The following is a 10,587-nucleotide window of genomic DNA, read 5'->3' as shown; positions in this document are numbered from 1 at the left end:
CTTTTTCCTTTTTTTTTTTTCTCTTCTGGGGGGGGGGGGGTTATATTGGTTAAAACACTATCTCTTGTTTATTGTTTTTGCTACATTTTTTTATGATGTTACCTTTGATACATTTGATATCTTGACACTATTTGGATATTTTTGTGGATGTATTGTTCCCTTTGTCATTTGGTGACAAAAAGGGGGAGGGTTTTGGGGGATTTTTTTTTTTTTTTTTCTAGACTTAATATTAGAATGACTTTTCATGTTTGGTGTATCTATCATGAATGGTTTTTTAATGTTATGTTACATTATTCATTTTGGTATACCTATTATGGATAATGGGATGGATATGCTGCCTATCATTTGTTTGTTGTATTGAAATTTGTTCTGAATTTTAAGTTCTTAAACTATTTCAATACTTGTTTATATCCTCATGCATGTAATGGGTTTGTTAAGTGTTTTGAGAATTTTCTTCAAGATTGTGTTTGACCTATTTGTGGTTCGGTAGATTAGTGCAAGTCTTGGAGGATTTTTGTAATTCATATGTATCTATAAATGTTTTGTCACCGAATGGCTAAAGGGGGAATTTGTTTGGTTTTTAGTAGGCTCATTTGGTGTCCAAACCATGTTTTTATATTTATTGGGACATCAGTAGTTGCTATATTTAGGTATGTGTTAAAGAAGATGAAGACTCTAAGAAAAAAAGTACTGCAACTGATGTCTACACGGGATAGACATGAGAGTACATGTTCTCTGCCGTGTTTCTTGATGTAGGACATGCCTCTGTTATTGAAGCTGATGTCCGAACATGAATATTGATGTCCAGGCATGCTAGAGATCCGAGAGCTCATGTTCCAACTTATCTTCGGACATGGCTAGGTCAAAGAGGCATCATTGAAGCTGATGTTCAGACATGGAGGTCACATGTGCAGATATGAAGGATGTCCGGGAGCGTATATTCCCACTCATGTTGGCAAATGTTCGGACATGAAGGCATGATCCGGCATAAAACCCTAATCATGTCTGTACATGCTCTTTACATGTCCGGATGCCGTGATGTCGAATTGAATTTGCCGTTTATTTTAAAGGTTGTTTTGCTCAATACTTGGTTTTTGTCTTGCACAATTTTTGAGGAGCTTCATAGGAGTCCAGAGAGCCATTTGGTACCAAGCATAGCTATTGGTGTACTCGTACACAATGTGCTTGGGGTGTGCCAAGAGGTTGTTCGCTTGAAGTGAAGACTCTTGGAATATTGATCAAACCACGGTGCTGCTACATCAACTGCTCATCAACGAAAGGCTACTAGCGGTTTGATAAGGGAATCAGAAGAAAATAAGCTAGTGAGAAACTGGAGCCTACTAAGGAAGCAGGGTAGTGAAGAGCTCATTTGCGCATAAGAGTCTAGAACTACAAAGGGCTGTAAGTATCTTGTCTATTTAGTATTCTTTCTATTAAAATTTTCGGGGTTTGGCTGTCTCGAAAAAGTGTTACTTTTGAGTGTCAAAAGGTTTCCTATTCTCCAACAAAAATTGTTGTTGACGTGTATCAAAGTTTGAATTATTGTTGGTGGCTTGATTATTGTTATCACTACAGTAGTTTTTAATTTTTAAATTATTATATTCCTGCACTTATTGATTGAACCTTGAGTTTGGAGGTCTAAACTTGCTTTTCACCCTTCATACAGCCGCCGTGAACAAATATTTGTCCTCCATTTTTTTCTATGCAAACATATATTGTTTACTATTATTTTCTTCGTCTTTTTGTAGAAGTCACTCTTATGCAACTCTTATATCCCTCCAAAAATGAGGTAACTTTTAAAATTACTATTTAATCAAAATTCGATAATAATAATCAATCACAAGCATAATAGTAATTTTAAGAGCCACATAATTTTTGAAGAGACACAAGAATGACTTCTTACATTACTCCATAAAATCACTATGTTTGATAACAAAGAGGATAAAAGAAAACAACCACAAGATTTGCTAAGTTGCTTCACAGCATTACTCGTATTTTCAATTAATCAGATACACTTACTCCTGCGTTTCCCTCTTGGTTAGCGTTCTTCCGTTCAACTGTACATCAATACATCGTGTTCTACATACAACAAAAGTGAAAATGTGTATTGCACACACCCATTCCCCTCATCTGGGTTGGAAGGTAAATTACAAGTAGCCATCTCAGGATATGACTAAAAGCTCTGTGCGGTCTCTCCTTTCTTATTTTTCTCATTTTTTTGGTCAAGAGGTCCTCTCTTTGTTTATGGAAATGTACAGACAATATCCATAAGACAGTACCAAGCAATGCTGTCTCTGTTATCATTTTTGTTTCTTGTCAGAACCAGCATTACTATTATCTGCTGCTGCAGCAGCTGCCAATTCCATCAATCTCTCATAGTCTATCTCAGTAGACTTGAACTTTAACTTGATTCCTCCATGGGTCCATGACCTGATACAAAGGAGCGCCTGAGCAGTATCATGTGGCATACAAATTCGTTGCTTATCTATCTCATCACCTTTGCTGCAGAACAACTCTTCAGGTGCTACAGAAGTTGCCTGCACAGTCAAGAAATCTCGAGCCATCAGAGAAAGCCGTGGGTAGCGCGTGCTATTGACCTTCCACCACTCCAGGACATCTGTTGGTATTGGAGCTGGTTGCTCTGACAGATACTGTGTGAGTTCATCAGTGGCAGTACTCATGCTCACCCTTCGTTTCTTCCGAGCAATTTCTTCTGCAAAAGAGACACTCCCTCCATCTTCAATCTCTGGAGCACTGTATCCACTAGTCATGGATGCAAAGTGGCTGGCAGAATAATTTCTCATGAAATGGGTTCTTGCTTCCTCAAGATAATTTCCTGAGCTGAGACTCTCAGGAATTAGCTCTCCCTTGATTCGAGGATCAAGAATTGCTGTCATATATGTAAATATATTGCAAACCTGGTTATTGTAGTTTCTGGCCTTTATGGCCATGTCTTCGGCAGCATTCTTTAGCCAGTCTGGGCTGTGACGGGATTCTCTGCAGACAGCAATTGTTTCAGAGATGTGATCCATGAAGAATAGAACCAGCCCAATTGTGGGCACCTTGTTTGTGCATATGTTGGTTGTGGTTTTGTAGAAGGGTTCTAAATATTGATGCACGATATTGACTACATTCTTCTCTGCGGAGCTCAGCATCCTATTACTGCCAAGAGTCTCCTCATACTTCCTGATAACAGCATCCATAGACTTACTGGCCTGTGTCATGTAAAATCCTAGTACATCAATAGGCACTTTATTAATGCATACGTGGCACACGCACAAACAGACACCAAAACACGAACACAGGGAGGCTATATTAGGCAATTATTCTACCTTTATCAATAGCAACTATTCCAGGAAAATTAAAACATCTAATGCTATCTTTTTTTTTCGACAATCATTGGCAGATATGGATACGTATCTTGATGGTGAGTAATCAGGCAATTGTTTTACCCAATTAAAATTGGGAGGATCAAACAAATAAATTAGTAAACAGAGAGAAAAATTTCACCCTTGGCATGCATCCCCATATTTCAAAACCAATGTGTTATTTGCAGAGTTCCTTTATCCACTGAAGTTCAACACAGTCGTTAAAAGTAGTTTATATTGTAGCTACTGGCTGTTTTCTCCAAATGGAACCACTGCATTCTTATTGAACTCACCAAATTTAACTTTTCTCTAAAAATTTGAAAAAACTCACAAAAAAATCCATTTAACAAACTCTCTACTCGATGTTAAATTTAACTCTTGTTAGTAATGCTCTCTAAATGTAAAGAGTCCAAAAGTGAAAGTTATTTATTTTTTTAATGCTCTTTCTCTTTTATACTTCTTCTTTCCTCTCAATTAAAATATATTTTTCATGCAGACTCCAAAAGTTGGTTTCATCAATAAAATAGAATATTTAGTTAAAGTAAATAAATATTTAGAGAGTTTGATAGTTAGCGGCTTTGAAAAGTGGCTAACTAAATTAATTAAAGTGGATTTTTAAAGTTAAATTTTGAGAAATTTTAAAGAGCTCTTTTATTTATTTATTTATTTATTTTTATGACAGAGAACCTCAACAAGGCACTTCGGACCCACCTTTGCAAAGTAAGCCTTGGACCCATACACTGCACCCTCGGAAGTTTTTCTACAGAAATTAGAGTAAATCGCTGGCTTTTACACCAAGGGGTGTCGCCTCAAAAGAAAGTTTGCACCTAGCAAATTTCAAACTTGGGATTTATGGGGTGATACTCCCTAAGACCACAAGTCTCAACCATTAGGCAAATCCCTTGGGTTTAAAGAGCTCATTGTGAATGCTCATCGTCCCTGATGTTAGACTTTTGGCCATAGATGCCAAGTTCTACTCACAAAGTTCCATTTCTTAACTACACCCAGTCCTTAATTACTGTACTTCTAAACTTCCTCAATTTCGACTAAATACTGCAGGCAAAGTCCCATTCCTTATCAAAGCATTCTTCTAAAACTTTGATAATTTCTTCACTTTTTTCTCTAAGGGGGGAAAAACAAATATTTGAAGTACCAGCATCAAGCAATTATAGGTTTTGGCTTGCTGGTTTTACAATCTTGGTTATTGAAATCATAAGTGGTTTTGTTTTCTTACTTTTAATTGTAATCTATCAAAATAATGTTTGAAGATGGAAAAGAATCTAACTCGAAGGTAAATATTTCAGGTAAAAGGATATAATTTTCATGTGTATTATACACAGCTATTTGGCCAAAAGTTTAAATAAATAGCCTTTTCATTAGTGCATTTCTCATATCTTAAACCAGGAGGGTTTCAATGACAAAAGCAAGTACCTTGCGCACAATATCTAGCATCTGGTAATTGCCACTCCACCTTGCTGAAGCATCCAGTGGAAACTTCCAACTACCTTCTTGATATGCTGTAGCTAACTGAATAAAATCATCCGATATCTCTGAGGATGCATTTAATTCTAGTACAAACTCCCGGATCTTAGAGATTACTGGTTTTGTGGTTCTCAATCCGTCATCTATGATCAAGTTCAAAGTACGAGCAGCACAAGGGATGTAACAAAAAGGCCCTCCTTTCTGACCATCCAAGCCCTCTTTCAATGAATGGCAGGCATGGATGGCAGTTTGACTGTTATCATGAGTGCAGGAGAGGACTCTATTTTCTATATTGTACATCTTAAGAACCTTCACCAGGGAGTGATATATCTCGGTATCCCCACAAGGGTGAGGAATGTGACAGATATCAAGAAGAACCTTTTGAAAGGACCAGTTCTCATCAATCCATTGGCATGCCACACTCATATAATAAATTTGTTCATAGGAAGTCCAGAAGTCTAGTGTAATGGATACCTTTGAAGAAACCTGTTCCAAAGATGCTCTTACATCTTCCTGCATGCTTCTGAAAACTTCCCGAAATACTGCTTTATACTTCTCACCTGGCCAGAGTTGTATTGATGGGTTCAGAAACTTATAGGAGTTTGCCAACCACTTTTCTTCCAATGTCGAAGGAGGCAGAGAAGCTACAATGAGCCACTTAATGAGCAACCAATTTAGATGATCATAATCCACCTGGGGAGGTTTCCCATGAGGTTGAGATTTCCTGATTACAGTGATGGGCTGTGGTGCTGAATTGCTGACAACATCCCCTGACTTATCGTATCCTGGATGCCGATTACTCAGGTGCCTTCCCAAATTGCCTTCACGAATAAAAATGCATGATCATCACTAATAGGCTCAAGCCCAGAGACAGATCTAGGAAAGATACACTGGATTGCTACGAGGGAGGCCGGGGCGGGGGATAGGGGAAAGCGGGGGAATAGGCCATTCCACACATTAAATGTTTCCCTATAAGCTTGTGACATGTTCATTGGCTTAAAACGTGAATATAAAATAAAAAGCAAGATGCAAATCTAGTTATCAAATGCCCATTTGTGCTGCAATACTCATCACATGTTGAGATTGAGTGCAACAACACAACAACAATATCCAAGAAATGAGGTACAGAAAAAATTATTACCAGTGGCAGTCGCAATAGAATAACTCTGTCCACAAAATTTGCACCTCCGACTTTTCCCATCAGGAGCTGTTTCAAAAAACTTGAGATAAACTGATGTCATTGTCTTCTTTCTCGGTTTCGCTGAAGTAATAGCATTTGCCTTTTCTGAAGAACCCAATCCAATATCTATTTGATCAATGCTTGGAATGATTGCAATATCCATCATAGATTTGGGTTCCATATCTAAACCAAGAAGCAACAAACAGAAAAAATCATAGATTCATTGGTTATTCATTATTGAAAGCTCACCATCAGAAAGCCATCAGGAGAGTTACTGGTAGACATCAGGAGAGTTATTTGCAGTCAATGATCTTTTTTTTTTTTTTTTTTTATTCTCCTAACAGCATGTCGGGAGATCTAAAGCCCAATAAAAGAAACATCCAATTTAAACAAATTGACTCATATGCATGTTAAGATGTTCAAAAACTTAATAATAACCGTAGATCTAGAATAAGTCCCTGAGAGCTAGATTTCAGCGCACGGAAACTGGTATAGTCCATCAATTCTTGGCAAGCTTTCTCATTTCCCATCAAGAATGTGATACACTTTAACTACTGAACAAGTCTGGTAATTATATACTTTCCCTTGTGAAAGACACCAACCTAATCCGACTGTTACGTTCAGTTTGTGCTTTGGTATTTTATCATTAATTCTCATGTTCTCATTGTTTTCTCAGCACAACTTCCTCTACGCAGGTGGTCTGTTGAATTGGATCAATATACTCCCTTCTATTTAAAAACAAAAAAAGGATTCCTACCTCCATCTACTCTAATCCCCATAAATCAACCCCAAATACTTGCATTAACACAGGTTGATTAGAAATTTCTACTATCCCAATAGGAAGAACATCCTTCAGAACACTTCAACATATTTCCTACTGCAAAATTTATACTGTAGAAATCTGTTTTTTTTCTTCTTCTTTTTGTAAATTAGTTTTTATATATAATATATTCATGTACTCAAGTTTAACAGCAGAAAATATAAATGGAACACTTCAGATTTTGTGAAACTGCTTATTAGTAGCCATTACCAAATAAAAGAAATATATGAACCTTGGTTTTGAAGGAAAATTCCTAAGCAACAGCCAAACATTATCATATATCCAGGCGTAATTCAGGCATAATAATTGATCCAGAATAATTTTTTCATCCCTTGCTTTTGGTAATTAAGAATTTTTGTAGAAATAGTCAAGTAAACATCCATCATATTAGGAGGTACGAAAGTTGATCCACATCAATCTCTTCCTTGCTTTTAGTATCTTAAAATGTTTGACATGTTTTTCACTATTTTTTAATTTTGTGTAACATTTTCGTACATGAAATTGACCTTCTATATAGTATGCAGCACAAATAAACAGGATGCAGGACAACATTGTTGGATTGTCAGCATCTCATTTTAATTGTAAATACACAATGGCAGTAGCCAAAACAAAGGCCAATTCATCACAGTACCTTAACATATGATGCCATTTTTTCTTTCATGAATAACAAAATCGTAAGCATCATATATCAATTTCGGTACCTTTGAAAGATTTAAATGTGTTATTTGCAGTCCAGTCCATTTGGTTCCCTGCCTTCCCACTAACTGTTCCTGTCTGAAAGTCCAACATTAATAATGAGAGAACAATTAACATTTCAAAACAGAAATTGTAAATATTCCTCAAACATGAATCCATACCATGCTAGAAACTAACAAAAACATGGATACTTTTCAATTCATGAAACAATTAAACATCAATGCAAAAGGTGCGTTCCAACTAGGACGATATAATTCAATCAAAACAATTTGTTTTGAATATGCTGAAGCATTCCAACTAGGGATGATATAATTCAATCAAAATAACTTGTCTTTAATATGTTGAAGCGTTCCAACTACGGATGATATAATTCAATCAAGCAATCTACACACTAAGGTCAAACACAAGGCCTCTAATCATGCAACCTACACATACATATACAGCATGTTAAAGATACAAATAACCCATTACGCGACAAACAACAGGAGGCACTCACACCAGCAAGATCATAAACCAAACATCATACTTTCACCATTTGTTAAGGAGTATAACATCTTGGGAAATTCTCAAGCGAGACTATGATACACATGTTCCTAAAAGCCTAAACCGATGGATTTAGATCCAAGTGTATTATATCAACCACTCAAGTTTGTTGTTTCGAAGTGAGATTCTCCACTATACTAGAAACTCCAACACCATTCAATTAATACTCAAAAGACAAAAGGAAACAAACAAATATTTCTCAAAAATATTTTTTGATAAGTAATAACCAATCTTTTTAAAAGTGTAAGGCGCCCCAAATCAAAACAATTTTCTCAGAAATGTTCATTCCAAAATACATATATATGCATAAAGTCCCAAATAAAAGTTCTTACAATCAAGAAACCCCATTTTGAACTCCAAATTTACATTTCATAATCTCTATTCCTAGAACAACTAAAAGCATAATTTTTTAAAAAATAAAAAATAAGTAAAAACTGGAACTGGTCAGATAGGCAATCAGAGTAGTAGGAAGTAAGAGATGCTCAAATGAACCATGCGATCATTACTACTAGCTAAAGAAGCTTTAACATTACCAGTAACAGCTCTCTACTTTTTAGTTTCTTACCCCAAAATTCATTAGAATCCTCCTTAATTCAATTTCTCAGTGCTAAGAAACACAACCTGAAATTCAAACAAAACAACATCAACAACAACAACAAAAATGGTTAATTTCTTGGAGGAGTGGGTTAGCCAGGTACTGTGGATGACTCACCATGGAGCACTGAATTGAGGTCTGTGCACGGCTTCTCTGGTTGGAGGCCAAGCATCACGAAGAGCGCTCAGAAAAAAGAGAGAGGAAAATGGAGGGAGATCGAAGGTGGAAAGCAAGGATCGGCGGGGCTAGATCTGAGCCGGATGGATCTGAGCCGAGAGAGAAAGAGAGAGAAATTAAAGGAAGAGAGATAAAGCAAACAGATCAGCTTTGACTGCGCAGAGCCTCTCAGCCGCGACGCCTACTCGTACAGACACACACACACAGATCAACTCGAGCACGCTCGGCCCAATGCTCTAGCTTTACGCCACCGTTTCGGTGGGTTTTATTTACGTTTTGAGAGAGAAATGTGAAGGTGGCTCGGCTGGTGGGTTTGTGAATGAGACTCAGGTGCGAGTCTGGAGACGACACCGAGCCAGCTTTGTGTTTCAAGTTTTGTGGTGTGTTTTTGCGAAGCCCCAGGCCCAGCTAGTTTTGGTTTCGGCTCTAAACCCGTCAGCCTCGCTCCATGTTGTAACCCATTTTCAAATAAAACGTTCAAATTGGAGGTTTATTGTTGGGGAAAAACTTCACAAAATATCATGAATTTTTACTTGTTTTAAAATTACTCTATCTAAGTATAAAAATTTTTAATTTACGGTATTGAAATTTTTAATTTTTTGCAATGTCCCTCATCCATTAAGATTTTCCCTTAAATATTGTAAGAATTTCTAAAATACCCCTCTTTTATAATTATTAATTCCTAATAATAATAATAATAATAATAATAATGCCAGGATTTTATTTCTTTCCTTCTTTTTTCTTTTTCTTTTTTTCTTTTTTTGTTTAAATATTGTTCCCTCTTAACTATTTTGATCAAAAAAATGTTGGATACTATAATTTTACCTAATAAATACTTTATTGAGGATAAGGTTGAGATGTTATTCTTCAGTACAGTCAGAACACAAATGTTTATTTGTACTACGTCGAATGTTCGTGGCTAGGATTACAAGTGAATGTTTGTCTATACTTTGTTGAACGTTCGGGCCTAGGGTTCCATCCGAACGTTTGTTTGTCTAACCTCAAACATTTTGCTGAGACAATGAGTTAACATTCTTTCCTTTAAAACAAACCCTAACAAACCTAGTAGTCCAACCAAAGCTCACTTATTCCTAATTAATATTTCAAGGTATTACAATGATTACTTAAGTATATGTCTTAAATTTCTTGCTAAATGTATCATTTTTCCCAAACTGACAAGATTATTGTGTTATTTGGTCTTAATTTGTCCAAAAACTTCATGTTTAAAACTTAATGTTTTCTACATAATTTGTCATAATTGCTTGCATGTCGTAATTTGTCCAAAACTTCATGTTTAAAACCTTATTGATGTTCGGTCAACAACTCCCGCAATGTTTTCTGCAAACTATTAACTATTTTGATTCATTACTTACAAAAATTGGATTCACTACATGAGTTGGTAATTACTTACTAAGTTGTAGACTTACATGATTTTCCACATGTAAAACATTATTGTTTTACAAATTAGCATGTGATAGTTCCAAGAGTAAAGACTAGATGCATTCACAAAATTTTAAGTTGCAATGTAGAACCTTGTGGAGACAATTTTATGTATATTCTTCTACTTGTTGCATTTAGGAAATAGTATACTTTTTTGAGGCTATTGTATTCATAGAGGCTCTGGTGTGTACTAGTGTTGTAAGAGGATGAGAGAAAAAAAAAAAGAAAAAAAAAAAGGTAAATGTGATTGATCTTTCATCAATATTACATTTGTACTGAATAATTC

At 36.0% G+C, this 10,587-nt stretch overlaps 1 protein-coding gene across 2 annotated transcripts; it reads right to left on the bottom strand.

The window, feature by feature from the left end:
• Positions 1-1,904: 1,904 nt before the first annotated feature.
• LOC132184995 (zinc finger BED domain-containing protein DAYSLEEPER) lies at positions 1,905-9,101 on the bottom strand. 2 transcript variants are annotated; one of them, XM_059598802.1, is made up of 6 exons: positions 8,802-9,101; positions 8,655-8,710; positions 7,552-7,624; positions 5,992-6,213; positions 4,800-5,671; positions 1,905-3,215 (listed from the first exon to the last, which is right to left on the bottom strand). In XM_059598802.1, the coding sequence occupies exons 2-6, from the start codon at positions 8,664-8,666 to the stop codon at positions 2,301-2,303; spliced, it is 2,094 nt and encodes a 697-aa protein (XP_059454785.1). In that variant the 5' UTR covers positions 8,667-8,710; positions 8,802-9,101; the 3' UTR covers positions 1,905-2,300. The 2 variants fall into 2 exon arrangements, with proteins under 2 accessions (XP_059454785.1, XP_059454786.1); XM_059598803.1 differs by lacking the exon at positions 8,802-9,101 and having other exon boundaries at positions 7,552-7,620; positions 8,655-8,708.
• Positions 9,102-10,587: the final 1,486 nt, after the last annotated feature.

Source organism: Corylus avellana, chromosome ca6 (genome assembly GCF_901000735.1).
Source record: "Corylus avellana chromosome ca6, CavTom2PMs-1.0".
NCBI lineage: Eukaryota > Viridiplantae > Streptophyta > Magnoliopsida > Fagales > Betulaceae > Corylus > Corylus avellana.
Note: the sequence above shows the minus strand (reverse complement) of the source record. Positions and strands in the feature narration are given on the sequence as shown.